The sequence below is a fragment of the Branchiostoma belcheri genome, unplaced genomic scaffold, assembly GCF_001625305.1.
Source record: "Branchiostoma belcheri isolate BF01 breed outbred unplaced genomic scaffold, Haploidv18h27 scaffold96, whole genome shotgun sequence".
NCBI lineage: Eukaryota > Metazoa > Chordata > Leptocardii > Amphioxiformes > Branchiostomatidae > Branchiostoma > Branchiostoma belcheri.
In genome coordinates, this window is record NW_017804642.1 from 391,131 (window position 1) to 407,409 (window position 16,279).

Genomic DNA, 16,279 nt, shown 5'->3' on the forward strand with positions numbered 1-16,279 from the left:
CATTGCAATCATTCAAGCTCAAGGCGCGGGATCGATCGGTCAGTGTGGGAACGTGACAGTTAGAGCTATTGCGCACTTCTGCCATGGTCAGTTGCGGCAGTCGCGAGCAAACAGGCTCAGCAAAACAACAAACAAATCAAATACGATAAAAAAACAAAAGGAAAACCGAAACGGATCAGAGAAAACGGAGTAAAGATCAGTAACACGGCGTGGGTTTTCACAGGCGCGGGAAGAAGAATGGAATTTGCATATGACCCCTGACCTCCTGCAACAGGGAAGTGCTTGCGAACGCCGTTCGTACGATCAGTCGCGTTTACACAAGGCGGGGAGGCATCCTGACTCCCCGCTGGGCGATCGTACACGATCGTACGCCTGCCTTCGAGGTGGCGTACGCAAATTGCGTACGATAGGTGCGTACGATAGGTGGGGCCGGTTTACACGCTGGAAAAAATGGTCGTACGCAATTGTCGTACGATCGCGTGCGTACGCCATTATCGTACGCCAGGTTTTTGTCGTCGTGTAAACCGGGTCATAGTCTGTATCATGTGACTTGTGTGACCACATGGTCAGGTGGTCTGTCATGGCACCATTATACAATTCATTCCTTCACTGTTCTGTCTATGCCTTGGCAGTGCATGGATAATTGATTTTTCACCCATAACAAGCCCCAGGGATAAGGGAGGAGCCTGCTGTCCTTCAGCTTTGCTAGGCTCTGCTCCTAGGAGTGATTAATTACCAGGACACACAGAGGAAACACACTGGAAACACAGTCTCTAATTGGCGAGAAGGAAACACATTGGAAACCCTTCCACTATACGTCCTCTAAAACAAACATTAGGGACCCTCTGAAGAGGGAAAAGGGAGAGGACACACAGAGGAAACATACCCTCTTCTGTCCAGAGTGTTTCCCCTGTGTTTCCCCTGTATTTCCACTATGTGTCCGAGGTTTGGAGTGGTACTGCATTGATAGATGGAAACACTGCGACAACTAGGAAGAAAAGGACTTTCCACAACTGTTGGGGGCAAATATGAGCATTTTTGAGTTGATTCAGAACCAGAATCTTTTTTTTTTTTTTTGCAAATCAGAAAAAAAATGAAGAGGCGAATCCGAGAACCAACAAATTAAGTTGGTGTGGCCTTAGATGTTAAGAATATGGTGTATACTAGTATTACTACAGTATACATTAACATACGAAAACCTAAGAAAATATTTGGGTGCTTCTTCTAACAGACCTGTTGCTGTTTTCCCCAGGGAACGGTTGCCAGGCGACGGGTGTTCTACAGAAGTAGATGATGAAGAGGACATGATTGATGACATCAATGATGACGTGGGATCTGATGATGGTAAGTTGCCATAGCAACATTAACCCAATGGCTCATTTACCCGGTATATTATTATCATTTAGTCTACTTGATTAATTTTTATTATGCACTTTGATGTGAACTGTATAGCACAGTGATTATGTAATGATTTTATCAAGATGAAATATATATAATATGAAGTTTGATTAACTACTGGTCTTCAAATCTATATATTACCATATTTGTACTAAAGGGGTTCCATCTCTTTTTTATACCACATGCTTAGATGCCTGGAGAGATACTGGTAGGTTGATACAAAGAAATTGCAGATTGGAGCTACATTTTGTGTAAAATTGTACATGTGAAATTACAACATGCTATCTGAAATGTTAGGACTGACTGATCATGAGAGTCAAAGAAGGAAGTTTCAATGTTCTGAATGAGTAGAAATAATGATGATATCAGCATAGAATTCATTCATACATACAATTCAGCACCAAGGACAGGTACAACTTACAGTGGTAATGAAAACATAGTTGAACCAAATTTAGATGTAGCTAACAGGGCTCGAGTCGAAATAGTGGGTGCATGTGCGTTTTAGTGCACCCAAATTTTTTCTGTGGGTGCACTATTTTTTCAGGTTTATGTATGTAAAGATCTTAACTGTACAGTAGTATACAGCATACTCTTTATATCTAAGTGTCAGAAAAATAATAGAGCATTGTTGTAGTACTTTTTTTAGAAATTATTAGTTTTTGTCCATATTCTTTATTTTATATGGTACACCCAACAAATTTTTTGTGCACCCAATTCTTTAAGTTAGGCCATGTTGATTTGATTATATGGATGACATCCTCCGGGAAACCCCAAAATTGATGCGCGCGTGCGAATAAAAAAAAAGTTTTGCAAAAAAAAAAAGTTGTTTTCATTATGAAATCTACGTGGTCATGAGGGTTGAACAAATGGGACAGAATATGGTTTGGCGAATAATCTAGTCTTCAAGTTAATTTCTTTACAATTTCGTCTTTTTTCGTTTGATTTTGGCATTCTACGACATTGGTATGGTTTTTTTGTAGCTTACGGTATATTTTTGCTCATTTTGCAACTGTTTTGTACGATTTACAGTATGGTTGAAAACTTCTTTTTTTTTTGAAACGGCCGAAAATTCATGCGCGCGCGGATGTCATCCATATAATCAAATCAACATGGCCTTAGGTGCACCAGTGCACTTTTTCCTAGAACTATTGCAGAGTGGAACTCGCTGTCACCAAATACAGTAGGGGCATTGTCATTAGATAGCTTTAAACAATGTCTAGAGTTAGATGTTCAAGGGTTAGGAGTAACAAGTCGATCGGTGTAATGTAGCCAGCTGCCGCCGCGCCGCGTGCCTGCGAAGCTGTTGTGACCGATGGGTGGTTATACCGGCTATACAGATACAGATATTCCCAAAAATGAATTCTTCAGCCCTGAGCTGATGTTCTGTACTTGCCTTACAGACGACGTGCGGTCAGTGTCCAGTTCTGCATCCCAGCTGTCCCTGGTTGACCGTACGGCCTCTGCCCGCCCCGCCCTGGTCGGAGAAGAGAACAAACAGAAACACCTGGGGGGGTCGGACGCCGACAGACTGGCTCTACTCACCAGGTAGTTATTCACTACTATCATATAGCCACATGACGTCGACCAATCAGAGGTCCCCATTTCCTACTGGTAGCAGTACACAGTTTTCGCCCTATGGGTATTTCTATAGTTATGGAGCCCAAAGTGAGAGGGTTCGACGCTGTAAAATTTATAGTAGGGTGCACAAGCAAGCTACAACAATTTAATATGTTTGGGTTGAGGGTACACTGTACAAAATATGTGAAAAAACACTTTTATTTGGTGCTTTGTGTGTTGAGTGCGGAGCTATAATAGGATGCCTTGACCTGTTTCTGTTTTTTTTTTCACCCTGTCGCTTCATATTTTTAATGAAAAAATCCAAGAGCCAACAAATTAAATTGGTGTGGCCTAACCAGAGTTTTACCTTCCCCACAGGTCCTCCTACAGGACCACATCAGCAGAGGGAACCCTGGAGATGAAGGCACCTCTCATAGCCAGCCTGTTCTCCAACGTTCCTCCTGTCATCTACTTTGGCACAGATGCAGAGAAGAGTAAGTCCTTCTTGCTTTTGGTTGTGGTGTCAAATAGACTTTATAAGTTTGCAAAATTATCTAGAATTACTGTCCCAAAAATAAATTTCAGTTGTCCCAAAGTGAGGATGAACTGTCCCAACCTGTTTTTCGGGAAGTATTGTATGACTTCAACTTGAAATCAACTTAATGCTTACGTTCTGACTTTCAGGTGCACTATAATTGCAGAGTAGACAGGAAATTGGGGGGGGGACTTTTCCAGAGCCAAAAGCTGGGACATGTGCCTGATAAACAAAAGAAGGGCTGGCATTCTAATGTTGATTACTGTTCTATTGTCCCCAAAATGTCCCAAAGTGTCTTTTTAGTTCTCCCGGCCTAAAATTTGGTGGTCAGTGGCCATCGGGACACCGTTAATTTCGAGCCCTGACCTATTACTACAATGATGTTTTGGTCTCACATGGCAGTTTTTTTTCCTTTTCTACAGTTGCCCCACTGCCGTATGAGACCAGGAAGCTGCTGAAGTGGAGACTGAGCACCATCACTCCTATTGTGGTGAAGAATGTCCTCGGCAGGTCACACTTCAGACTCACCAAAAGTATGTCGTGTATAACTACTGATCTCTTAGGCCATGTTGATTTGATTATATGGATGACATCCTCCGGGAGCCCCAAAACTGATGGGCGCGTGCGAATAAAAAAAAAAGTTTCGCAAAAAAAAAAGTTGTTTTCATTATGAAATCTACGTGGTCATGAGGGTTGAGCAAATGGGACAGCATATGGTTTGGCGAATAATCTAATCTTCAAGTTCATTTCCTTACAATTTCGTCTTTTTTCGTTTGATTTTGGCATTCTACGACATTGGTATGGTTTTTACTTATTTTTTTGTAACTTACGGTTTATTTTTGCTCATTTTGCAACTGTTTTGTACGATTTACAGTATGGTTGAAAACTTCTTTTTTTTAAAATTGAAACAGCCGAAAATTCATGCGCGCGCTGGTGTCATCCATATAATCAAATCGACATGGCCTTACTGACAAATTACTGGTTACTGACCAATATTCAGGTGATAAACTCCTGTAGGGCAATAGCATGTCAGGTGTGGAAGAAACCAGCAAACAAGTCATTGTAACTAGGTGGTCATTTATATCAGAATTTGTAGTTGTGTATCCTTTTTCCAATTCTCCAACATATTTCTAGAGATACAGTCTAAGTTAACTAAAAGATTGATTAATAATTAAGAGCGAATGTCTGTAAGGATCAAACAATGGTGGCAGGGGTCAAAAAATCGATTTGGCTCAAACTTTGCACAGTGATAGTACTTGGCCCACAACCCCTCAAAATAGCTTTCTTTCCGGTCAGCACCGATCGTTGCCATGGTAACGGGTCAAACAAGTTTCAGGGCCATTTTCCCTGATTTAGACATGTGAAAAACATGAAATTTGGCATAGTTTAAGGCACGATTACGAGCAAGTGCTTTAGTATTATGGAAACACAAAGTATGGGCATAAAAGACCAACTAATCCGCTATTCTAGAATAGCTTTGAAATTTTCAAGAAGTTCGTTTAAAGGACCTGGGCAACCCTAACACAATACAGTGTTTGAGGCTTATAAAAAAGCGCTATTTCTGCCCAATTTCGAAGTGCTGTAACTCCAAAGGTGGTGATTTTTTTTGCTTCAAATTTGAATCATAGATACATAAACATATGTGCTATAAAATGCATGGTTGCAAACCTTGGGCACTTCTTTGGTTGTCACGTGGTTGTCCTTAGAAGTAGGTCAAATTTTGAATTTGAGGGAAAGTATGATTTTCATCCATGTTCAGGATACTATATCTACATAAGAAAGAAAGCAATCTGATAAAGTCTTTTGCCCAAAGTAACACTATGTCTTGTCAATTTAATGAATACTTGGGGAAGTTGAAGTCTTGTGTCGTTGGAGTGCACTTGTCCCCCAAAGTAGGCCATATTTTGGATATGTACAGAAATTGACATATACGGCTATGTTTGAAGCTCTAGAGATAACAAAGTAGGATGTCATTTGAATTCAATCTTTGCAGGGAAGTACATATATGTATTGTGTATCAAATGAATACTTGTGGAGATTGGGGCCTTGTGTCGTTGGTGTGCCCTAGTCCCTAAAAGTAGGCCATGTTTTGGACATTTACAGAAATTGTCATACATTTGTATACGGCTATGTTTGAAGCCCTAGAAATAACAAAGTAGGATGTCATTTGAATTCAATCTTTGCAGGGAAGTACATATATGTATTGTGTATCAAATTAATACTTGTGGAAGTTGGGGTCTTGTGTCGTTGGTGTGCACTTGTCCCTCAAAGTAGGCCATATTTTGGACATGTACAGAAATTGACATATACGGCTATGTTTGAAGGTCTAGAAAGAACAAAGTTAGATGCTATTTGAATCCAATCTTTGCGGGGAAGAACATATATTTATAGTGTATTAAATAAATACTTGTGGAGGTTGGGTTCTTGGGTTGTTGGTGTGCACTTGTCCCTAAAAGTAGGCCATATTTTGGACATGTACAGAAATTGACATATTTGGCTATGTTTAGAGCTCTAGAAATAACAAAGTAGGATGTCATTTGAATTCAATCTTTGCAGGGAAGTACATATATGTATTGTGTATCGAATGAATACTTGTGGAGATTGGGGCCTTGTGTCATTGGTGTGCACTTGTCCCTCAAAGTAGGTCACATTTTGGACATGTACAGAAATTGACATATACGGCTATGTTTGAAGGTCTAGAAATGACGAAGTGGGATGCCATTTTAATTCAATCTTTGAAGAGGAGTACATATATGTATTGTGTATTAAATAAATACTTGTGGAGATTGGGGCCTTGTGTCGTTGTATACTTGTCCCTAAAAGTAGGCCATTTTTTAAAGAGCAAATGTCTGTAATGATCAAACAATAGTGAGCGGGGTCAAAAATTGATTTTGCTCATATTTTACACAGTGATAGTACTTCGCCCACAACCCCTTGAAATAGCTTTCTTTCCTCTCAAAACCCATTGTTGCCATGGCAACAGCCCATTCAAGTTTTGGGGCCATTTTGACAGATTTTTGCGTCTCTACAACACGGAAATTGGCAACGTTTAGGACGCGGTCACCGCCAACTGCTTTAACGTAACGACAAATACTTCAGGATATTATTAGACCAATGCATTAACTTGTACGAAATAGGTGTGAAGTTGATGTACAGGCAGATTTCAATCTTTGGGCAACCTCGAAGTAGGTCATTTTCCGCAATTGTCCCCAAATTTGGATTTTGGGCTGTTTTTGAGCTGATGAAAATACCAAAGTGAATTTATTTTCAGACCCATCCTTCTACCATGTTTATTATAGTATTGGCTATCACATGGGTGATTTTGAGGGCTTCCTATTTTGTTCATGTCGTATATGCCTATTTCTGTAAATGTTTAAAATATGGCCTACTTTTAGTGATAAGTATACAACAACGACACAAGACTCCAACCTCCATAAGCCCTTATTTGATACACAATACATATATGTACTTCTCTTAAAAGATTGAGTTAAATTGACATCCTACTTCGTTATTTCTAGACCTTCAAACATAGCCGTTTTTGCTAATTTCTGTATGTATGTCCAAAATATGGCCTACTTTTAGGGAAAAGTACACACCAACGACACAAGACCCCAACCTCCACAAGTATTCATTTGATACACAATACATATATGTACTTCCCTGCAAAGATTGAATTCAAATAGCATCTAACTTTGTTCTTTCCAGAGCTTCAAACATAGCCGTATATGTCAATTTCTGTACATGTCCAAAATATGGCCTACTTTTAGGGACAAGTGCACACCAACAACACAAGACCCCAACTTCCACAAGTATTCATTTGATATACTATAAATATATGTACTTCCCCGCACAGATTGAATTCAAATAGCATCTAACTTTGTTCTTTCTAGACCATCCGAGACATAGCCGTACATGTATATGTCAATTTCTGTACATGTCCAAAATATGGCCTACTTTTAGGGACAAGTATACAACAACGACACAAGGCCCCAATCTCCACAAGTATTAATTTGATACACAATACATATATGTACTTCCCTGCAAAGATTGAATTCAAATGACATCCCACTTTGTTATTTCTAGAGCTTCAAACATAGCCGTATATGTCAATTTCTGTACATGTCCAAAATATGGCCTACTTTGAGGGACAAGTGCACACTAACGACACAAGGCCCCAATCTCCACAAGTATTCATTTGATACACAATACATATATGTACTTCCCTGCAAAGATTGAATTCAAATGACATCCCACTTTGTTATTTCTAGAGCTTCAAACATAGCCGTATATGTCAATTTCTGTACATATCCAAAATATGGCCCACTTTGAGGGACAAGTGCACACCAACTACACAAGACTTCAACTTCCCCAAGTATTCATTTAATTGACAAGACATAGTGTTACTTTGGGCAAAAGACTTTATCAGATTGCTTTCTTTCTTTTGTAGATATAGTATCCTGAACATGGCTGAAAATCATACTTTCCCTCAAATTCAAAATTTGACCTACTTCTAAGGACAACCACGTGACAACCAAAGAAGTGCCCAAGGTTTGCAACCATGCATTTTATAGCACATATGTTTATGTATCTATGATTCAAATTTGAAGCAAAAAAAATCACCACCTTTGGAGTTACAGCACTTCGAAATTGGGCAGAAATAGCGCTTTTTTATAAGCCTCAAACACTGTATTGTGTTAGGGTTGCCCAGGTCCTTTAAACGAACTTCTTGAAAATTTCAAAGCTATTCTAGAATAGCGGATTAGTTGGTCTTTTATGCCCATACTTTGTGTTTCCATAATACTAAAGCACTTGCTCGTAATCGTGCCTTAAACTATGCCAAATTTCATGCTTTTCACATGTCTAAATCAGGGAAAATGGCCCTGAAACTTGTTTGACCCGTTACCATGGCAACGATCGGTGCTGACCGGAAAGAAAGCTATTTTGAGGGGTTGTGGGCCAAGTACTATCACTGTGCAAAGTTTGAGCCAAATCGATTTTTTGACCCCTGCCACCATTGTTTGATCCTTACAGACATTCGCTCTTAAGAAATTGTGCAATTTTGGTCCATAGAATGCTATTATAATAGCAGCATTTGTTACAGGGATAGTTTTCTTATCCAATTAACTATTTGAAAGAAAATGAATTTATATATTGAATTTGAAGGTAGAAGGAAGTTAGTGATACCAGCAGCTGTACAGTTAACTTGATTTTTCTTGAAAGATGTAATACATGGATTTCTTAATACAGTATGTTTTTCTGGAATGTTTTCATTGCTTTCCCTTCAACCAAGGTAAAAGTAAGTTCCACCTGAAAGTGCAGAGGCATCAGTAGTTCATGCTCTTCTTAGAGTAGAGAACCGTCCCATCTGTGTAGTCTACAATCATAAATCTTAAGCCTTGTTCATGTGAAGTCACCCAAACCGCGATTCGGGTAACTCACATTCCTCACATCTGGTCCACGTGCCATACATTCCTTTTAAAACGTGCTCAATCACGATTCTCTGAAACTGAATTCATTGTTGTTTGATGAAAACACGCAAGGTAGCGTGTCATTATTGTCAGAGGTCAATGACCTGCTTTGCTGGTGCCCCCCTCCCAGTGTATCTCGGCCGAATGCCGACGTAGTCCCGCCAGAGGCGGTGAAGCTCGTCCTAGAACGGACACATTATTTGACCATGACTGCTCTTTAAGTTGCTGCCACGTAAAAGTTGGTATTGCATATAAATAAAGAAATATCACCCCGTAATCCATGACCAAGTGAAGTCACATTGAAATCACATTGTGTTCAGATGCAAATCGCGATGCAGGAAAACCGATTCGAAACCACCTCTAGCAGTGGTTTGGGATCGAGACGCTTTCAATGTGATTTGGAGCGTTCAGATGGAGCCACTTGAAACCGGCTTCGGGGTAAACCACATGTAAAGCGCCTTGGGTGACTTCACATAAACACGGCCTTAGTCACTGTACTCATCACATCTATGAGTATGACCACTTCAGCAAGTTGGCTATAGTATAAAGTGTAGTTAGCAGTTTTGAACAGGTGCAGGATAAAATATTGATGTTTCAAGTAAATTCAGCACATTCTAACAACACTACAGTGCTTGTAGGTTTAGGGAAGTTTAGGCCACACCAATTTAATTTGTTGGTTCTCTGATTTTTTTCAGAAAAAATATGAAGCGACAGGGCAAAAAAAAATAAAAACAGGTCTAGGCATCCATTAGGAGCCATTTAGTCAACACAAAAGGCTGGGTTAATATTTAAACAATGAATTTTGAACTTTTAATCAAACCGATGCATTGATAGATGGAAAAACTGTAACAGCTAGGAAGAAAAGGCCTTTCCTCATTTTTATTTGGGGCAAAATATATATAGGAGAATTTTTTTAGTTGATTCAGAACCAGAATATTTTTTTGAGATGACTCCGAGAACCAACAAATTAAACTGGTGTGGCCTTATGCCAGTATAATCCCTATTTGATTTTCATTCCCCATTTTGCCATGAATGGTTTCTATGTTTGACATTTTGCTCTTGAGACTGATTCAGTGTTTGTGTATTCCAGAGGGAAATGACTGGCTGGGATACTGGGGCAAACACATGAAGTCCAATGGATTCAGGAGTGTGCGAGAATTCCAGAAGGTCAGAAAAAGTCATAAATGTCTAAAATCAGGGAGACAAAAACACTTTCAAAAGTTTTCCAAATGTGTTAAACTTAATTATACATGTATACACCTTCTTTCAAAGGTCATTAAAATAGATAAGAACTTCTCAATGGATGTACATGTATGTGTCTGTTAATTCTTACTCAAACACATTCATATATATGATCAGACAGGAGTCCAAATCCCTCCTACTATAAAATTGCAACATGATGTAACCCAACACTACTTACCATGGTAACAGACAGTCTGGTTCAGGTCATTGACCTTTTGTGTTTGGAGAAGAGGAAACTGAGCAAAAACAATATGTTTTCCTTTTGTAAACATAATGTTTTCCTTTGGTAAACATAATGTTGAAATGAAAATGTAAGTCATGTACTTTATTTGACCTTGAACCTCTCCTACTCCCTCAGGTGAACCACTTTCCCGGGACGTTTCAGATCGGACGCAAGGACCGGCTGTGGCGGAATCTGTCCCGCATGCAGGTGCATTATGGGAAGAAGGACTTCAACTTCTTCCCTCTGACCTTTGTGCTTCCGTCTGACTTCAAACAGCTGAAGAGGACCTGGGAAGACGGCGGCACCAAGCAGAAGTGGATCATCAAACCTGTGAGTTTACCGCTAAATTCTCAAGCTGACATTTATATCATAGATATGCTGTGATAATGTTTGATACAGGTGTTCTGGCCCATGTGATAACTACCTTTATATCATACCTGAGCCGTGATAACCTTCAATAATGGTGTTCTGGCCCGGATCGTACTCTACGGTACGGCCCGGGCTTCCATGGATTGCATAGAATGATACGAATGTGTTTCACCCTAACCGCGTGCACCATTTTGAAAATTTTGAATACAGGATTTGTGTTTTGGAGTTGTTTGGACGTTCTAACTGTTATCACATGGGCTTCTTTGGGCAAATGTTTACAACTTTTGGCACATTTCTCATTGACTTGCATCTTTTTCTTGGGTTTGTGTATTCTACATCACCCTCGGTCCCAGCCCGACCATGGATTAAGTATTTTATTTGAGTATGAAGTTAAATTGATTTCGATGTCAGACTCTGTAATTATGACAGTGGCATTTCTGGGCCATACCTGGTATTTCATACACAAGTAGCTGACTATCTTATGTTTATTTCTCTGTTCTGTAGCCTGCTTCAGCTAGAGGCATTGGCATCAAAGTCATCCACAAATGGAACCAAGTCCCCAGGAAAAGACCAGTCATTGTACAGAGGTGAGCACAGACTGGAAGAAAGCATGATTGTACGGTGGTTCTAAATCACATCTAGTATAATCATTATGGTAACACTTTCTGTATACTACTGTTCAAGGCAGTTCTTGTTATTGAAGTAAAACATTTATGATAAGTTTCTGTTGATAACCTTCTGTTTATGTAGTTTATGGTCTTAATCTTTAGCATTTTTGATACATTGTGAGGAGTAAATTCCGGGTCACAAGTTAAAAGTGTATGTCAGATTTTTGCGCCAAAACTGAAATTTTCTCATCTCAATTCTCTTCAGTAACTTTCAACATATTAGCGTCGCTATTTTCTTTTCCGGTGACTCAGGGGAGAGCAAGAATAAGTTGCGCCAGGCCCACTGTATTTTTAGGAGGCTCCTAAAAAGAATGTAGACAGACGAATAACAACAAACATGGCCGCGATCTGTGCTAGCACCGCGGAGTTGGCAGTTTTCCAACACGTTTTTGTGGCGCAACAATGTTGATCTTTTATTTCCCAAATGTTATTAGGCCTATAGTGCAAGAAAATGTGTAAAACAACAATGTTTAAAATAGTGAAAATTCTTACATAATATTGCTTTCGAGCCATTAGTTCAAACAAATTTAATTACGTGTTAATGCTAAAAGCTTGTGACTAATAATAATAATTATAATAATAAATGTTTTTATTGTCCAAACAGTACCCGTGCAGTCGCAGCCTTTATACGGCTGAATTGATGCAGGGTATCACATAATAATCAATACAAATCACAACAATCAAATAATACACATGATACACATATTTGTTCCACAATTATTTTTTGTTGAACTGTCGCAAGGGTCTGTGCGGCTGCCTTTCGGCGCCACGAGGTGACCTCAATACGACTTTCCCCAACCAAAGTTAGGTACCCATTCACACCTGGGTGGAGTGAGGAAAGTCGTGTAAAGTGCCTTTCCCGAGGGCACAACGTCGGGGCGCATGGTCAGACATGTCCCGGGTACAACTCGGAATCGAACCCGGGTCTCCCCCGCTTCATAGTCGATTGCTCTAACCACTACACCACCCGATGCCACACGCGACTAATCTGTTTCTTCACCTTTTCAGATACTTGTCGCGTCCCTACCTCATCAACGGCAGTAAGTTTGACCTGAGGTTGTACGTGTATGTCACCTCGTACGACCCTCTCCGCATCTACCTCTTCCAAGATGGCCTTGTGAGATTCGCTACCTGCAAGTACGTGGAACTTTGTTTTCCTGTTTTGTTTGTTTTGCAAAACCGGTAAACTGCATTTAGGCATACATTGTAACACACCAGTTTGTTACTGTAAGTACAAGCTGCGTAAGACCGGACTTTAAGGTTTGAACCACTCACACCGGGAAGGACCCCTGTTCTTTTTGATAAGTGTGGTGGGTTCTTTAATGTGAGTAGGGTGTGGCTCTCCCCAAACAGAGGACCTCCATTTAACATCCTATCCAAAGGGATGTCCCTAACAAATGCTAGGTACTAATTCCCACCTGAGTGAAGTGAGGAAAGTTGTGTAAGTACCTTTCCCAAGGGCACAAGATTGGTGACATGGGCAGGAATCGAACCCGGGATCTCTTGGTACTGAGCTGCGACTGGGCTCTGAGTCCCTGCGATTCAGGATCTGTTGTAACATATTACCCAAGTTTGGCCACCTCTCACCAAGACAGGATGTCTTTGAGTTCGTCTAATGGATTCAGAACAAATTTTAGAGGGGACGCAGGGTGAAACAATTTCAAGTTTAGAAAACCTCCTGGGCCAGTTTATTACGCTCACATTGTTGACATGTTTTAAGTTTAAGTTTTAGATTGTTCTGCACATAATGTTCTTACTTCTAATACTTCTGGCCATGTTGTTACAGGTATTCCTTCTCCATGAAGAACCTGTCCAACCGTTTCATGCACCTGACCAACTACAGCGTCAACAAACGGAACGCCGAGTTCACACCCAACAGTGACAAGGACAGGTGTGAGGGACACAAATGGTGAGAAAATGTTTGTAGATTATCAAAAATGTTTTAATAACAAATGATGTATCTTAACCCATAGAATGTCGCATAGCCAGATTCAGAATCATGCAAAATGTTATAATTAAAACTAAATGCAAACAATTAATTTATATTTTTGATGCGTCTAGACAAACCCTGTATCACAAACATGATCTGTTGCCACATTGTCCATTGTACGAAAAGTGAGTTGACCACTCTAGTCTATATTAGCTTATTAGGCCATGTTGATTTGATTATATGGATGACATCCTCCGAGAGCCCCAAAACTTATGCGCGCGTGCGAATAAAAAAAAGTTTTGCAACAAAAAAAAAGTTCTTTTCATTATGAAATCTACGTGGTCATGAGGGTTGAGCAAATGGCACAGAATATGGTTTGGCGAATAATCTAGTCTTTAAGTTCATTTCTTTACAATTTCGTCTTTTTTTGTTTGATTTTGGCATTCTACGGCATTGGTATAGTTTTTATTAATTTTTTTTGTAACTTATGGTATTTTTTGCTCATTTTGCAACTGTTTTGTATGATTTACAGTATGGTTGAAAACTTTTTTTTTTTGGAAACGGTCGAAAATTCATGCACGCGTGGATGTCATCCATATAATCAAATCAACATGGCCTTAGTAGCTAACACTTTGTATTAGCCTAGTATGTCCAAGTCAAGTAGTGTATCTTTTGTATCCACTTTTCTATATACGTTTGTTATGTGTCTTTAACTGTGCCGAGCCCGTTGTGGAATGAATGTACAATAAAGGTCTTTCATCATCATCAGTTCTTTAGGTACCTGCAGTTTGCATCTTGGTCACTAGATGTCTCTTGTGTGTGTTGCAGGGGTCTGCAGGCCCTGTGGAGATACCTGCAGCGGGGAGGCATCAACACCGACCATATATGGGAGGAGATCAAGGATCTGGTCATCAAAACCATCATCTGGTAAGACTGGTTTTATTGAGAGAATCATCTATGTTTGATAACTTCAGTAACTTCCTTTGCTTTTGAAAGAATACACTTGATTACAGGGTTTTAGCTTGGTGGTGTCTGGTGTCTTTTGGACTCCCGGTACTGAAAATACTAGTGACAAGAAATTGGAATCCCTAATTTTTGGAAGGACACCCTAAAGACGCCCTGTTTTTTTTTCCACTCTCAACCCCTGCCATGCACACATGCCCTCCTTCAGCTTTACTATAAAAATGATGATGTAACAAAGGAAAAAACAAATTGGTTGCAGGCTGTACTCAAAATTTCAAGCTCAAAATGCAGGAAGTAGGGTTTGAGGCCATTATAATACAAGACTTTCTAAAAAAATAAACTAAAAAGCTTGTGCCTGCGCTGCTTGCTACTCGGCTTCGCTGCACATAGCATACAATAAAAAATTGGACACCCAACAAAAGAATCCCAGCTAAAAGCCTGTGTGATGATGAAAATGTATGAACTTTTGGCACTTTTTTGTCTAACTTGTCGTTTGTGTCCCACAGCTGTGAATCTGCTGTGAATAGCCTGGTGAAGGCTAACGTACGTCGGCGCTACTGCGTGAACGAACTGTTCGGTTTCGACATCATGTTGGACGCAGACCTGAAGCCCTGGATTTTAGAGGTCAACATCTCGCCAAGGTCAGAGGTTTTGTTTGTTTTGCCTAATTGGTCTAAAGTGCCTTTTTAGGTGTAACATGCCAGTTTTGTACATGCAAGTACAAGTTCATGTAAGTACTGCTTTAAAATTTGTACACGTAAGTACAAGCTGCGTAAGACCGGACTACATGTATAGGGTTTGAACCACTCACACCTGGAAGGACCACTACTCTTTTTGATAAGTGCAGTGGGTTCTTTAATGTACTGTGTCCAAACACGGGACCTCCATTTAACGTCCTATCCGAGGGACATCCCTAACCGAAGCTAGGTACTCATTTACACCTGAGTGAAGTGAGGAAAGTCATGTTTTGTGCCTTTCCCAAGGGCACAAGATTGGTGTCATTGCGCTGGATTCGAACCCGGGACCTCTTGGGTCTGAGCCAAACACAACCCCATCCTGAACAGTTTTTCAAGTTTCATTATACCAGATGTTTTAAATTCAACATTGAGCTGTTTTAAGTCAAGTAAGTTGGTCTAGATTTTTTGTCAACAGGCATTTCTTTGTTTATGTTGTTTTGTTTTGCTGTTTACAGTCTCCACTCCAACTCCCCGCTGGATGTAAACATCAAAGGTCAGATGATCCGTGACCTCATGAACCTGGCGGGGTTCCAGATCCCCGACAAGACGGTCGTCATGGCAGCCAACAACGTCAACGCTTCCCAGACCTTCAGCACGGACAAGCGCCACCAGAGCACGGACCTCGCGCCTGACGAGAAGGCCAAACACGCTTTCTTTGTGCAGAAATACATCGACGAGGTAATAATAAGGGTAATCCTTCATCAAAAGTAGTGAGTCACGTATTACACCATCAAAACCAAAGATAAAAGTCATTGTTAATAAATTACATGTACACGCAGGGTGCAAAATTCCTGGTTGCCCAGTTGCCCCGGGCAACCAAATTTTACTTGGGGCAACCTATTTTTGAACCTACATGTAGGTAGCCCAGTATGCTACCTGAATTTTAAGAATCCCCAAATCATGCCCTGACTTTGCATGCAAGTGTATCCGGCAGATGCTTTTTAATTTTAGGTATTAATGGCTATTACTAGTATCAGTTAACTAAAGGCTGTTAGAAATATTGTCAGAGGCTTCTGTATGTAACATTGTCTTAATTTGAGGAAAGTAGTAACTTATAGCAAGGAGGTATTTAACCTCCTTGCTTATAGGTAGGGCAACGTAAAATTCTGATGGGCAACTTAATGTTTGCCGTAGGTTGCCAACCTGGTTCAAAAAGTATTTTGTACACTGTACATGTATGTACTCAGAG

General features: G+C 40.1%; 1 protein-coding gene across 3 annotated transcripts in view; it reads left to right on the forward strand.

Moving 5' to 3' along the window:
• LOC109461787 (tubulin polyglutamylase TTLL4-like) overlaps positions 1-16,279 on the forward strand; it is a 32,360-nt gene that overhangs the window by 13,115 nt on the left and 2,966 nt on the right. For all 3 annotated transcript variants that reach the window (XM_019758189.1, XM_019758188.1, XM_019758190.1), the window contains exons 4-15: positions 1,253-1,344; positions 2,799-2,943; positions 3,334-3,449; positions 3,913-4,023; positions 10,049-10,125; positions 10,559-10,753; positions 11,297-11,379; positions 12,469-12,597; positions 13,247-13,369; positions 14,219-14,317; positions 14,860-14,994; positions 15,546-15,768. In XM_019758189.1, coding sequence (XP_019613748.1) covers positions 1,253-1,344; positions 2,799-2,943; positions 3,334-3,449; positions 3,913-4,023; positions 10,049-10,125; positions 10,559-10,753; positions 11,297-11,379; positions 12,469-12,597; positions 13,247-13,369; positions 14,219-14,317; positions 14,860-14,994; positions 15,546-15,768 — 1,528 coding nt within the window. The remainder of the gene's footprint in view (positions 1-1,252; positions 1,345-2,798; positions 2,944-3,333; positions 3,450-3,912; positions 4,024-10,048; positions 10,126-10,558; positions 10,754-11,296; positions 11,380-12,468; positions 12,598-13,246; positions 13,370-14,218; positions 14,318-14,859; positions 14,995-15,545; positions 15,769-16,279) is intronic.